The following is a 15,334-nucleotide window of genomic DNA, read 5'->3' on the forward strand; positions in this document are numbered from 1 at the left end:
ATGTTATGAATTTGTGCTTATCTTCAGAAACTGCATAGGGACACCGTTTGATAGTGCTGTGTACACAATGAGATCTCTGCCTATGTACTGTACCGTAGTCTCGTCATGGATTTGTGAGTGTCCACAGAAATAGAGTGTTCATAGAAGAAGACATTATTAGCAATACAGTAGTGGGTTCGTTGGTGATAGTAGTACTACGGTAGTAAAAGTGACCCTAATTGCAATACTACAGTAGTAACAGTGTCCCCATTAGTAATACTACAGTAGTAAGTGTTGTTTGTCTCTCTCTGTAGGCTCTGGGGGGGGGGGGGGGGGGAATGATGCTGGGTGACCTGGCTCAGAAACAAGGGGCTAGCCGGGACATCCAGAGTTGCCATGACAACACCCAGGCTGAGAAGAGGTACTTTAATATCGCTGGGGCGGCAGGTAGCCTAGTGGTTAAGCGTGTTGGGCCAGTAACCGAAAGGTCGCTGGTTTGAATCCCTGAGCTGACTAGGTGAAAAATCAGTAGATGTGCCCTTGAGCAAGGCATTTAACACTAACTTCTCCTGTAAATCGCTCTGGATTAGAGCGTCTGCTAAATGACTAAAATGTAAATGAAACCTCACATAGTGACAGACCATCTTCTACTTACACCAATCCACAATGAAAGTAAATAGCAATTTCTGAAATGAATCATGTCATTATTGGAGACACTTAAGGGCATTGTGAATTGTACTATTCGTTTTGCTGTTTGTCTTGCTCATCTCCAGTGGGTCTTGTTGCCAACGAATGACAAATCCCTTTCATCACTATTCTAAATGCAGATCATAATATAACTGTATCAGAGACAAATAGTAGACTCATCAGTTAGCACCATAGAGAAAGATAGGATTCTAGTGCCCAAAAGCCTGTTATAGCATGGGCAGCGCCATTGAGGAATTTCACTATTTTGAAGTAGTCAACTGGGTGGGACTTCCTATGGGTTAAGGAAGGATCACATAATTCCATCCAGATCACCAGGAGGGATCAGCCAATAATGTATACCCGTGAGTAAACATTCCATAACTGCAAGTAGCAGTAAATCGCCAACCTTGACCTTATACCCGTTCAAACAAACTAGGTGGCAGTGTGCACCCTTTCAGTTTGTTTGCCAACTCACAGAATTTGGACTACAAAATGGAGACGGTCTCCATGGCGCCGCCCATGTTCTCACAGACGCCAGAATGGGACAGATACAATGACGCGATGTCTAAGTCCATGTTTAGCACCTTTTACCAGGGTCATATTCACTTTTTTCTACAGTGTGCGCTAATAAATATGTCCCAGGTCGTAATGAATCGAATCTTTCCTCCTCGGTTTCAGGGCTACTCTACCGCCCTGCGAACTCTGACAACGCCACCTTCTCCTTCCAGCTGGACAGCTACGAGGCCATGAACCTCCAGCACCAGAACACCCTGCTCAACAAGATGGCTGGCCTCGCCTGATGACGTCACCTCCTGTTCCTAAACTACAAGAAATGGCTGGAGGATTTGAGATTGTTGCACTTCGAAACTGAACAGTTATGGTTTGACAAATCTCAGCATCCAGTTCAAGCATGTGGCATGGGCATGTCACAAGAGACTAGGATTGGACTAATGGACTCTTGTACCGAACAAGAGCACAATTCAGTTGTTATAGTATGTTTCTGTGGAATATACATGATGTTTGAATGTAAATGTAAGCCAGGAAAGCCAGTGTCAATACTCTTGTAAGGGTGTTTGCTGTGCAAACAGATTAATCAAGAACATGGTAGTCGTGTATGAGGGCATATAGTAGTGCTGCTGAACATATTGTAGTAAAATGTATAGACATTGTATGAAAGATGATCTTGTGATGAAATGTGTCATTTTCATGAGTATATAAAACTATCACACTTCAGGTGTCCACAGCACTGTACACAGACAACTGACCTTGCAAAGGTTTATTATTATGATTAAGTCCCATGTGGCTCAGTTGGTAGAGCATGGAGCTTGCAATTTCAGAGTTTGAATCCCACGGGGGACCAGTATAAAAAAAAAATGAAAATGTATGCACTAACTACTGCAAGTCACTGTAAGAGCATCTGCTAATTGACTAAAATGTAATTATTAATAATTTGAATCATACATTCATATAAAAATAAATGGTTTTCTAAAAACAAGATCAATGTGACATTACATGGAATGAGGATTGTTCTGGAAAACATTGTTTAAAAAAATGAATTTTGGCTCGTATCAGTGCATCAATGAAGTCGATCACAGTGGTCTTCACATTTCATACCTCTTTGTACTCATGTGCACAGTAACCTGTAAAGAGAGGCTCAGCTGGGATACCACGTCTGGGGAGGGGGAGAGAGTTACCAGTCAAGAGAGAGTACAGGAAGAGACAGTTACCACATTGTATACTACCGTCAAGAGTTGATCATTCTTTTTACTACAACTGGGGGGTCACCATGGAATTAAATAGAACAGTAATACAGAGATGTAAACTCAGCAAAAAAAGAAACGTCCCTTTCTCAGGACCCTGTCTTTCAAAGATATTTGGATTTTTACGAATTAACTTCACAGATCTTCATTGTAAAGGGTTTAAAACACTTTCCCATGCTTGTTCAATAGACAATTCATGAACATGCACCTGTGGAATGGTCGTTAAGACACTAACAGCTTACAGACGGTAGGCAATTAAGGTAACAGTTATGAAACCTTAGGACACTAAAAAGAGGCCTTTCTACTGACTCTGAAAAACACCAAAAGAAAGATGCCCAGGGTCCCTGCTCATCTGTGTGAACGTGCCTTAGGCATGCTGCAAGGAGGCATGAGGACTGCAGACGTGGCCAGGGCAATAAATTGCAATGTCCGTACTGTGAGACGTCTAAGACAGCGCTACAGGGAGACTGGATGGACAGCTGATTGTCCTCGCAGTGGCAAACCACGTGTAACGACACCTGCACAGGATCGGTACATCCGAAACATCACACCTGCAGGATAGGTACAGGATTGCAACAACAACTGCCCGAGTTACACCATTAACGCACAATTCCTCCATCAGTGCTCAGACTGTCCGCAATAGGCTGAGAGAGGCTGGACTGAGGGCTTGTAGGCCTGTTGTAAGGCAGGTCCTCACCAGACATCACCGGCAACAATGTCGCCTAAGGGCACAAACCCACTGTCGCTGGACCAGACAGGACTGGCAAAAAGTGCTCTTCACTGACGAGCCGCGGTTTTGTCTCACCAGGGGTGATGTCGGATTCACGTTTATCGTCGAAGGAATGAGCGTTACACCGAGGCCTGCACTCTGGTGCGGGATCGATTTGGAGGTGGAGGGTCCGTCATGGTCTGAGGCGGTGTGTCACAGCATCACCGGACTGAGCTTGTTGTCATTGCAGGCAATCTCAATGCCGGGCGTTACAGGGAAGATATCCTCCTCCCTCATGTGGTACCCTTCCTGCAGGCTCATCCTGACATGACCCTTCAGCATGACAATTCCACCAGCCAAACTGTTCATTCTGTGCGTGATTTCCTGCAAGACAGGAATGTCAGTGTTTTGCCATGGCCAGCGAAGAGCCCGGATCTCAATCCCATTGAGCACGTCTGGGACCTGATGGATCTAGGGCTAGGGCCATTCCCCCCAGAAATGTCTGGGAACTTGCAGGTGCCTTGGTGGAAGAGTGTGGTAACATCTCACAGCAAGAGGTGGCAAATCTGGTGCAGTCCATGAGGAGATGCACTGCTGTACTTAAATGCAGCTGGTGGCCACACCAGATACTGACTTACTTTTGATCCCCCCTTTGTTCAGGGACACATTATTCCATTTCTGTTAGTCACATCTCTGTGGAACTTGTTCAGTTTATGTCTCAGTTGTTGAATCTTATGTTCATACAAATATTTACACGTTAAGTTTGCTGAACATAAACGCAGTTGACAGTGAGGACGTTTATTTTTTTGCTGAGTTTATGTATCTCTATGGGCACGACTTACTGGACCATGCGGCAGCGGTGCTTGGCTAGACGACTGTAGGCATCATTTAGGTCCCTCACATCCCCGTCACTCCACAACCGCTCCCCCACAGCACTGGCACGGGGCCTGAGCATAGGAAACACATTATGGGACCAACAGACTTCTTAGTAATAATCTGTAGGCTATAACATTGCTGAACATGTGTGAGATAGATGAGAGAAAGGATGTTTCATTATTATTATTATTGATGTGGCGTTGCCTGGTGTACCAGAGTCTAGGGGTCAGGTTGGTAGCATCCACATATTCTCCCCACAGACATGCCTCTCCTCCAATCACCAGCTTTTTCTGGGCATCTGTGCCTGGGTTCAAAGTGTAATTTAGTGGTCAGGGGGTAATCACATTCACATAAACATCATATATGTAAACATTTCTGTATGCCAATTTCTGTATTTAATCTTACCATGTGAACACAGTTTTTGGAGGGACATTTTTCTGCTACTTCAGTCAACAGGTTTGCACTTAGTTGCACAGAAATCCAAACCGTGTGACCATCGGCTCATTAGAAAAAAAGCAGATGGCTTTTGGCACGGAGGGGGTTTTCCCTATTCAGACTCAGAAAGTGGGTGACCTCAGAACTGTCACATGAATCCACTAGCACTCTAGAACAGCAGGGCCAGGCAACGTCTTTCTTTATCACAAACCATAAAGCAAGTCAATCACTGTATTGGTCTTTGCTGCCCTACTGTTAATATTGAGTTAGGTATTGTCAGTGGTGGAAAAAGTACCCAATTGTCATATTTGAGAAGTAAAGATACCTTAATAGAAAAGGTCTCAAGTAAAAGTGAAAGTCATCCAGTAAAATACGACTTGAGTAAAAGTCTAAAACTATTTGGTTTTAAATATACTTAAGTATCAAAAGTACATGGAATTTATCAAATGTATCAAAAGTACAAGTATAAATAATTTCAAATTCATTATATTAAGCTAACTAGGCAGCACGATTTTCTTGTTTTTTCATTTACCGATAGTGTGCCCCTGGCTAACACATAATTTACAAACGACACGTGTTTAGTGAGTCCGACCAGATCAGAGACAGTAGCGATGACCAGGGATGTTCTCTTGATAAGTGCGTGAATTGGACCCTTTTCCTGTCCTGCTAAGCATTCAAAATGTAACAAGTACTTTTGGGTGTCAGGGAAAATGTATGGAGTAAAATGCACATTATTTTTCTTTAGGGATGTAGTTGAGTAAAAGTTGGTAATACTATTTATATTTAAGTACAAATACCAACAAAAAAAAGAGACTTAAGAAGTACTTTAAAGTATTTTTACTTAAGTACTTTACACCACTGGGTTTGTGATGAGTGTTGTGGCCAGTGTGCAAAACGACAAACTAAGAAACCTTAAAATGAACAAGCACCAAATAAGTTGGACATTGTACCAACACAGCAAAGACAAGTAAGAGCTGAGGAATAGTACTTTCCAAGAAATAAAGCCTCTGTCCAAAGCATCTAGATGGGCTGCCTGTGTAAACACAGCCTAATTCTGATAGTTTTTTCCTTTTTTTTTTAATTAGTGGAGAACAATATCAGAATTTATCTGCCTGTGTAAACACAGCCATATAGGACACACACCATTTAAGTTCTGTGGGTCGGCCTTGTAAGTGGCCTGCCAGTCTTGGCCGTAGGAGATGCGGTTGAGGTACCAGGGTGTGGAGAGCAGGGTCTGGTAGCCTGATGCTGTGACCCTCGTCATCTCAGCCTTGTACTGCTGCTGGTTGCCTTTCCACATGTGGATTAGTGAGTCTGCCTTCAGCTACATACAGTAGACACACACAGATACACATGCAACATGTGATTGAGAAATAGCCTTAGCAATTAGGGGAATTATTAGTACTAATTAGGGTAGAGTAGTATTTTTTGGAGAAAAACATGAAATAGAAAAACAAAATGCCACAGCAGCGCTCTCGTGGATAAGCTTACATCAGGGTACATTCAAGATGCAAAACAACAGAGCAGTGACCAATAGAAGGAGCGGTCCTCTTGTCAGATGCTTCCGGTGGGGTGGTTTTCATCAGTGCATTGGCATTCGTCTCTCTTCGGGGGTAGACATCACAATACAGATGGAGCAAAGTCCAAAGCTGCCTGCATTTGCAAGGTTTTACAGTGCATTCGGAAAGTATTCAGACGCTTTGATTTCCCCCAAATTTTGTTACAGCCTTATTCTAAAATAGATCAAATAGTCCCCCCCCCCCTCAAACTACACACAATACCACATAATGCAAAGCAAAAGCAGGTTTTTAGCAATTTTTGCATTAATTAACATAAGTATTCAGACTCTTTACCCAGTACTTTGTTGATGCACCTTTGGCAGCGATTACAACCGAGACTTCTTGGGTATGACGCTACAAGCTTGGCACACCTGTATTTGGGGAGTTTTCCATTCTTCTCTGCAGATTCCTCTCAAGCTCTGTCAGGTTGGATCGGGAGCGTTGCTGTACAGATATTTTCAGGTCTCTCCAGAGATGTTTGATCGGGTTAAAGTCTGGGCTCTGGCTGGGCCACTCAAGGACATTCAGAGACTTGTCCCGTAACCACTCCTGTGTTGTTTTGGCTGTGTGCTTAGGGTCGTTGTCCTGTTGGAAATTGAACCTTCGACCCAGAGGTTCTGAGCGCTCTGGACCAGGTTTTCATCAAGGATCTGTGTACTTTGTTTCGTTCATCTTTCCCTCGAGCCTGAGTCTCCAATTCCCTGCCGCTGAAAAACATCCCCAAAGCTTGATGCTGCCACCACCATGCTTCACCGTAGTGATGGTGTCAGGTTTCTTCCAGATGTGACGCTTGGCATTCAGGCCTAAAGAGTTCAATCTTGGTTTCATCAGAGCAGAGAATCTTGGACTCTCAGACCATGAGAAACTTTAGGTGCCTTTCGGCAAACTCCAAGCGGGCTGTCATGTGCCTTTTACTGAGGAGTGCCTTCCGTCTGGCCACTCTACCATGATGGTCTAATTGGTCGAGTGCTGCAGAGATGGTTGTCCTTCTGGAAGGTTCTCCCATCTCCATAGATGAACAATGGAGCTCTGTCAGAATGGCCATTGGGTTCTTGGTCACCTCCCTGACAAAGGCTCTTCTCCCCTGATTGCTTAAGTTTGGCCAAGGGGCCAGCTCTAGGAAGAGTATTGGTGGTTCCAAACTTCTACCATTTAAAAATGGAGGCCACGGTGTTCTTCGCGACCTTCAATGCTGCAGAATTTTTTTGCCACCCTTCCCCAGATCTGTGCCTCAACACAATCCTATCTCAGAAATCTACGGACAATTAATTTGACCTTATGGCTTGGTGGGACCTTATATAGAAAGATGTGTGCCTTTCCAAATCATGTCCAATCAACTTGTAGAAACATCAAGGATGATCAATGGAAACAGGATGCACCAGAGCCCAATTTCGAGATATACATTTTTATACATTTACAAAAATGTCTAAAAACCTGTTTTCGCTTTGTCAGTATGGGGTATTGTATGTAGATTGATGAGGATTTTTTATTTATTTAATCAATTTTAGAATAAGGCTGTAACGTAACACAATGTGGAAAAAGGGAAGGGTTCTGAATACTTTCTGAATGCATTGCATGTCAACTTCTTGCTCATAATGTTTAACATGTTACAGTGTTACTGGTCTTGAATGTAACGCTGATTTAAGAGAAGCATTGTACAGCTGAAAAACAACGAGCTTTGATGATATGAATAAGGTTTTTAGTGGTAAGGCAAAAAACAAAATACCCCTTCGGGACCCCAAGACCAGGATGGAGAAACATTTGTAATAGACACTTTTTTAACTGAATAGGCTGCTCTCAAAACCAGCAAGAGCTAATGGCACAACATAGAGCCAAACCCGCCTTCCAACAGTCACCATCTCCCTACAACACAACTTTCTTCCAGAGAGCAGAGATTTCGATACAGCTGTGCAATATTAAAGCGCAAACCTGTTGAGTGAGGTCTTTTAGTTTTGAATCACTATTTTGGCATTTTCAGCCTTGGCGTGTTAGGCCAAAACAAAGGGCAATTTCCATATATTTTACACACGTTGAGAGTATAAAAACATCATCTGATGAAGCCAACTGACCCTTGAAGCTGAGCGGCTCGGCTCTGTAGTACTTCTGCCAGTCCTGTCCATAGCTAATGTAGTCTAGGTACCAGGGGGCGGAGAGGATGGTGGTGAAGCCTGCCTCCGTCACCTTCTGAAGCTCCTCCTCCACCTTGTTCCCCATCCACACATGCACTACCGTGTCCGACTTCAACTGCAAGTATTACACTGATTTGTTAGACTCAGAAAACATGTTTGTCTGTGTATTATTTGTGGATGTGGTCGTCAGACTTGGGTTTCAAATGGCCGATCGATTCAAATACATTGAGCGTTTGCTTGAGTCTGATGGGAATTTGATTAAGCTTCCTCGAATCCCCTCTCTGCCGGGAGGGCCAGATGGGTGGTATTTTCAGTTTTGGGACATTTCTATTGGTCTATTAATCCAGGCAAGCTCAAACAGACACAGATAGACTTATGTGTGTGAACCAAGTCCTGTTGGTTATCAGATAGAGTTGGAAAGGAAAAGCTAATACTAACAGGGGGAAACTATAGAAGCTAAATGTACTACTATGTAAACACCAGGCAAGAAGTGAGTAGGGTAACTGAAGATATTTTGATTAAAGAAATATCCGAATTTGAATTAAAAAAATTACCCTTTGAATTCTAGACATTAGAGTGGCTGCTTTTCACTCTGCCAGTGCTAATAACTGCTGTTGTTCTGCTACCTTAACACCGTTGTCAAAGACCTCCTGCCAGATCATGTAGCCCTTGTTGGTAGTGGTGACGATATCCAAGAGCCTATCATGTGACAGAAAATAACCACATGATAATGTGAATAATTAAGCTTCAGAAAAGAGTGGAAATCAAGGAGAGGAAATCATTGAGAATATATGGATAAGTTACGGTTTCTCAGGTTGGCCGAATGACTGATCGACGTAATTTGTTTCACTTTAAGGCCATCCAGAGGTCTGAATGAAGCCACACCTCTGGATGTAGAAAGACTCCAGCTTGCTGTAGTCCGTCCCAAAGCCTTGCTGCTCCATGAACTTCTGGATGTCAGGGTTGGACTTCCTGTGGATCACAGAGGCAGAAAGTAGAAGTGTTTTTATTGATGTGCTTGATGTTGGCCAAGACACGGCCTACAGTACGGTTTCTGTGATTTCATTTCCATTGAGTGTCAAACAAGCCAGTGTCACATGGCTGTTGACTATTGACAATTAGTGTGGTCATAAATTTGTAGTGGATGAGGAGTCTGTGGTTAAGTGGGTGCTGAATATGTTAACTAACTCCCATTGGAAAATGCATGTTAAAATGTCCCTGTCTCACCAGCAGCTGAAGTCGACCTCGTCTCCTCCCAGATGGACGTAGGCATCAGGGAACACTGTGCTGACTTCCTTGAAGAACATTCTCATAAAGTCAAAGGTGGTGTTGAGCATGGGGTTGACCGGTCCGAATGAACCAGAGGGGCTGGCTCCAGAGTAACAGGGGGTCAGCAGGTCCTTCTGGCCTGGAAGGGGTGAGCATGAGGGGGAGGGAAGCATGAGTGAGAAGGGTGCATTCGAGAGGAAAGAGGAGTTATTTGGTGCAGATAAAACCAATGCAATTTCAGGTAGCTGCATATATCAGTTAAATTCTTACAAAAAGATTATGAAAATGTGCATGTCTAAAGGACAAAAGACAACCCTGACCCCCTAGAAATGAACCCCTCGATACAGCCAGAAAATGTTCATCTGAATGACCCCACATTCACCTTTGCCCCATGACTGAGTGTGCCCAGGGGTGTCAAACTCGGGGACAACCCGAATGCCCCTTAGGCGAGCAAACTCGATGATCATCTTCACATCAGAAGGCGTGTACACATGTGTGTACGGGTGGTATGCTCCCTGCAGTCACAGGATAGAAAAAGTTATCTACACACATTTTACATTTATATGAAACATGCATCATTTATGCACGTCCTGTACTTCATGATCACAATGAAGTTTAGACTGGTTATATATCTCTACATCTATGATTACAGATGTGTTAGCAATATGACGGCTCTACCTAGCCCTCCAATAGGCCTTGTGAAGCACCGACCATATTCTTTTCACAATTCACTTTCGCCATATCCCCTTCACCCATCTAGTCCTTTCAGGTGTGTGAAAACTGAAAGCATAGCAGCTGAAATGGGACCAGGATATCAATAACAACGCCCATCCACTCACATGTTGACTCAGCTGGGGGAAGGTACGGCTCAGGTAAGGGAAGGAGGGGTCATCTACTATGTGCCAGTGGAACACATTGAATTTGTTCCACGCCATGGCTTCCTGTGTATGGATTGGGGGAGAACATGATGTTTGTTATGAGTATGACGTTATGTTATGCCATTATTAGAAATTGAAAATGATTTGATCATACGTCCAACGCAAACATTTAACCATAACGAAGTGAACTGAAATCAGGATCCATGTATCGTCCTCTCACCAGATTGGCTAAAATGACTTTGATGGGCAGGAAGTGACGAGAGGTGTCCAATAAGAGGCCTCGATGTGCAAACCGCGGGAAGTCGTGAATGTCTGTCCTATTGATGCTTTTCTGTGAAAATAAAACAATTTTAAAATGAAAGTATTATTGAAATATTGGTACAATTTAAACTATTCACATATAATGAATACTGAGTCACTGAGGCCAAAACCACAATGTTGGATTGAAAATAGCTTGCTAAATTGAGGGCAACTGAGTGTCCAAATGTGTTGATGCAATACAAAACACTTAGAATAATAACAAATGAAAACCGGTGAGGTAGTTTACTTCCGCAATCATACGACTGGTGTTCAGACATGGGTGAGGCCTCCTGGTTGAATGTAGCAAACTATTCACATGGCACTAACGCAAACTTACTGCTCCATATTCATCCTTATACACCAACTGGCTAAAAGTCTCCAGACCTAGCAATTAGGAAACGAGACACAGACAATGGTTAATCAACAGAGTCACAATCGCAACGATTGCAAAGACATGCTTTACAACTAGGGATGTGCACCTTACCATTTCAAGAGGATTCGATACGTACCTAGATGTTTGGGCTCCGATACCATATAGGACAGATACGTTTTAGTTTAGTTTGAAACGATTCGTGAGAGTCGGTTTGATATGTGGTGTGTGTGTGTAAATGATGTATGTCTATAGTGCATGTACTATGTAGGCTCCTGAGTTGAGCCATAAGGGAGACTAGGCATCTACCATCTCATTACCACTATCAAATTAGGGGGGTGCACTGTAGCCTGTTTTTGGTCTCCCCACTTTGGTTATGAAACCGCAATCACACACACTTGTCATTTTTGCAGATTAAATGTTTGAGCTAGTATCAATATTTATCGTTTAGAAATTAGCTATGACAAAGCCAATACATAGCACAACTTTGGATTTCACCCCACCACATGTCAAAATCAAATGGGTTTGATCGTTTGGAAGTTAACAGAGTGATCTTCTCTTCTCTCGCTTCTGCCACACAGTTCTCCTCGCAAAAGTGATTGCTGTCCTCGTTATGAACTTTACCCTGTATATCAAAAAACGACCAAGTAGTCTGATTGTTTAAAGCAAAACTACCAACACTATTGTAGACGCTCTTATCCAGAGCGACTTACAGGAGCAATTATGGTTAAGTGCCTTGCTCAAGGGCACATCAACAGATGTCACCTAATCATCTCTGGGAATCGAACCAGCAAGCTTTCGGTTACTGGCCCAACCTCTTAACCGCTAGGCTACCTGCCGCACAGTGCGCAGTTTGACTAGGCTTCTGATATCGCCTTGAGTTGTTCTGCATTCAAAATGACTTGTAGATCAACAACAAAATAGTTACATGCAGTTTGACACTGAAGAATAGGACTTCAGTTGTCACAATAGATGGTCTTTTCGGAAGGTATGAAGAACCTAATATGAGCAACAACAACAAATTGAACTGCTGATTCAAAACGTTTGAATAGATTTTCTGACCGATGCATGCTACATTTCGGTCAGTTTGGGGTCCGCGGACCAATGCACTTCTTTTTTTTTCTTTTACCCCCTTTTCTCGTGGTATCCAATTGCTAGTAATTACTATCTTGTCTCATCGCTACAACTCCCGTACGGGCTCGGGAGAGACGAAGGTCGAAAGCCATGCGTCCTCCGAAACACAACCCAACCAAGCCGCACTGCTTCTTAACACAGCGCGCCTCCAACGGAAGCCAGCCGCACCAATGTGTCGGAGGAAACACCGTGCACCCGGCTCCCTTGGTTAGCGCGCACTGCGCCCGGCCCGCCACAGGAGACGCTGGTGCGCGATGAGACAAGGATATCTCTACCGGCCAAACCCTCCCTAACCCGGACGACGCTAGGCCAATTGTGCGTCGCCCCACGGACCTCCCGGTCACGGCCGGCTGCGACAGAGCCTGGGCGCGAACCCAGAGACTCTGGTGGCGCAGCGATGCAGTGCCCTAGACCACTGCGCCACCCGGGAGGCATGCACTTGTATCTTAAACATTTTAATCTGTGACCAATGGGTATCGTGAATTGTTACATCCCCATTTACAACACACTGCTGCAAACCTGGATATGTCTCAAATCAAAGTTAGCCATATGCACAGGATACAGTGTAGTGTTGTAAACAGTACAATGAAATGGTTACTTGCAAGCTTTCCTCTCAGGACAACAGTACTATAGAAAGTATAAGTCTCAAAGATCAGGTTATGGAGTTAGTACTTTCTGTAGCTCTCAAGGTCTAGACACAAGAAACTCTAAAGGCAACCACAAAAGTTGCACATGGGTTATGAAAACAAGTTAAATGTTATAAGCATGCAGAACAATAAAGGGGTATTATAGTATGAAAATAGAGGATGTCGTGACGGAACAAACCTCTTCATCAGAATATAAACAGTGTGTAGAATAAAAGCCATGACCCCTACCTCTCAGAGCTCCCCACACCTTAGGTGCTTTCAGCACAGCAACAGGAGAGTCCACTGACAGTTTGTCTGTGGAAAGGCAGAGAGAACACAGTCAGTCCTATGTTTTGTTTTAAAATGTGTTAACATCCAATAATGCATATTGATTCAAAGACATGCATTTGTCATGGTTACCCATCTAGGTAAGTGAATGTTTCTTCTTTGATGTGTAAGTAAATACGTTCATTTCTCTATTAGTTTGGGGCCTTGAAACTCGTCCACGACCAAACTTGCATGTGTACTACTGGTGTGCATTCATGAAACAGTAGCTAAGGGCCTTCACAACAAAGATCTGACCGTAGAATAAATCCATTATCTCCAAGACAAGCTAGGTAATCCCTCTGTGGGATAATCTCAATTGATTCTTGATTCCTTGCGTCTGCTCTTCTCGACTCCATCTCAAAACCCATTGGATGAGAAGGTCAGAGGTCCCGCCCTTCTGACCATCTCATCCAATGGGTCTCCCTCTTAGTCTACTACTGACGTAAAATATACTGGCAGACGTAAACCGCACCAGAGGATAATACTCCCCTAAGCACTGGTGTGGGATGATGAGACCCCGATCCCTCTGGGGAGGCCCCTCCACTATACGACTGAAGTCTCTTCCATTTGCATATATCCTGCTCCAGTCCCAAACTTGAAAACATGTGCCCATAGTCACAGAGTCTCAGGAGGGCTGATCTGGGATTAGGTCCCCCCTGACCATATGCTTTAGAAATCAGATCCTGTGTTAGCACACTCTGAAAGTCTTTGTGCATACGGACCCTGTTTTACAACACCAGCACCCGTCTTTTCTTACTAGCACTGACTTTGCTGACAGCGGTTTTATTGTGGTAAAATGTACATATTATGACTGAGATATGTAATTGTCTCTCCTAGCTACCTTAAGATGAATGTGTAACAGTATAGCTTCCGTCCATCTCCTCGCCCCTACCTGCGCTCAAACCAGGGACCCACTGCACACGTCGACAACTGCCTCCCACGAAGCATCGTTGCCCATCGCTCCGCAGCCCTTGCTGAGCAAGGGGAACAACTACTTCAAGGTCTCAGAGTGAGTGATGTCACAGATTAAAACGCGGTTAGCGCACACCCCTCTAACTAACTAGCCATTTCACATCAGTTACAAATGCACTAAATTGTAAGTGGCTCTGGATAAGAGTGTCTGCTAAATGACTAAAATGGAAACGTAAGACAAACCCCATGCCTGTGCACTCACATGACTCATCAGATGTCACACTGGGGTAGCTGTCACACTCGGAGTCAGCTGATGTGATCCACACCTGTAATTCAGACATGTCAGAGGACAATGCCTTTTTGCTCTTGTTTTTCCCTTGTTTTCTGGAACTGGTAAAGATGTACTCATCATACCTGAAGGAAGGAGGAACAAAAGCAGTGTGTCATGTTTGTGTGACAGTTGGTCTAGAACCCCAGGAAGAGAAGGAATGTAAGTAGAATGTCTATCCATAATACACTTCAGCAGCAAGCCATTTGTATTTATACATTCATTTATCTCGTACTTTTGAAAAACGTTCAGATTGATACATCTGTAAGCCTAATTAAATTAAAATTGACTACAGGCATTTAAAGCAAACGTTATTCAAATGGTACATCTGCAGTTTAAACAATAATAAGCGACACCTTTTGGGGTAAACAGTTTAGGGTTGGGGTTGGAGAAATGTAACGCCTCATTCATAAACTCATGAGGAAATTCATTTATATTCTTCAAGAGTCAATGGGTACATTCATTTAAAAGTAAAACAACTGATGTAGCAACCGCATATTGCCACTTTAAAAGGAGCTAACGCAAAACAAACAAATCATGAAAGCATGCTGATGCCTGTTATTTACATGACTCAGTCGTCTTACCTTCGATATGCATTTTGAAGAAGTCTGCAGCTCGCACCAGAAGACGATTCTTTAGCGTCGAATATATGGAAGCTAGCACCGCTGAGTTTGAATACTACCGTGGATATTTGGACTTTCTGAGGCAACGGCCAAAGAGATCCATATGGAGAATCACCCAGAGTAGGCTCCTCGTCTATTTCAGCGTCATCATAGTCATAATCTTGCGTTGCCCAGCAGACAACAACCGCGAGCAACAACGCTGCAAACTTCAGCGTCGCAAACATGATGTGCTATGGTGTTGCCAGTCAGCTGACAACTGGCAAGACTGCATTAGCCTCGAGCGGGTGGGGCTTGAATCAATGTGGAAATAGGACGAAATCTAATCTAGCAAATCATATAAGACATGTCTTTATTTATATATTGAGCCATGAGACAGTACATCACTGAAAATCGAGCATTTGTTTGGTTAATGGTCAAGCAGCCAGTGTAATAT

At 43.6% G+C, this 15,334-nt stretch overlaps 1 protein-coding gene across 5 annotated transcripts; it reads right to left on the reverse strand.

Moving 5' to 3' along the window:
• Window positions 1-1,927: 1,927 nt before the first annotated feature.
• Window positions 1,928-15,183, reverse strand: LOC139544209 (beta-hexosaminidase subunit beta-like). Of its 5 annotated transcripts, none has more exons than XM_071351073.1 (14): window positions 14,863-15,178; window positions 14,213-14,364; window positions 12,961-13,026; window positions 10,919-10,965; window positions 10,502-10,612; window positions 10,243-10,344; window positions 9,786-9,918; window positions 9,362-9,542; window positions 9,020-9,106; window positions 8,761-8,833; window positions 8,075-8,249; window positions 4,225-4,315; window positions 3,978-4,082; window positions 1,928-2,338 (listed from the first exon to the last, which is right to left on the reverse strand). In XM_071351073.1, exons 1-14 carry the CDS (start codon window positions 15,123-15,125, stop codon window positions 2,275-2,277), a joined length of 1,650 nt encoding a protein of 549 aa, XP_071207174.1. In that variant the 5' UTR covers window positions 15,126-15,178; the 3' UTR covers window positions 1,928-2,274. The 5 variants fall into 5 exon arrangements, with proteins under 5 accessions (XP_071207174.1, XP_071207176.1, XP_071207177.1 ...); XM_071351075.1 differs by lacking the exon at window positions 14,863-15,178 and adding an exon at window positions 13,931-14,012 and having other exon boundaries at window positions 14,213-14,345; XM_071351076.1 differs by lacking the exon at window positions 10,919-10,965 and having other exon boundaries at window positions 14,863-15,031.
• Window positions 15,184-15,334: the final 151 nt, after the last annotated feature.

Source organism: Salvelinus alpinus, chromosome 18 (genome assembly GCF_045679555.1).
Source record: "Salvelinus alpinus chromosome 18, SLU_Salpinus.1, whole genome shotgun sequence".
In the NCBI taxonomy this organism is placed as follows: Eukaryota; Metazoa; Chordata; class Actinopteri; order Salmoniformes; family Salmonidae; genus Salvelinus; species Salvelinus alpinus.

Coding starts and splice junctions, on each gene's coding strand:
- LOC139544209 (XM_071351073.1), bottom strand. CDS start 15,125: ATGTTTGCGACGCTGAAGTTTGCAGCGTTGTTGCTCGCGGTTGTTGTC. Junction 9,919..10,242: donor TCCCCCAGCTGAGTCAACAT/GTGAGTGGATGG, acceptor CTGTGACTGCAG/GGAGCATACCACCCGTACAC. Junction 4,316..8,074: donor CGAGCCGCTCAGCTTCAAGG/GTCAGTTGGCTT, acceptor CTTTGAACCCAG/GCACAGATGCCCAGAAAAAG.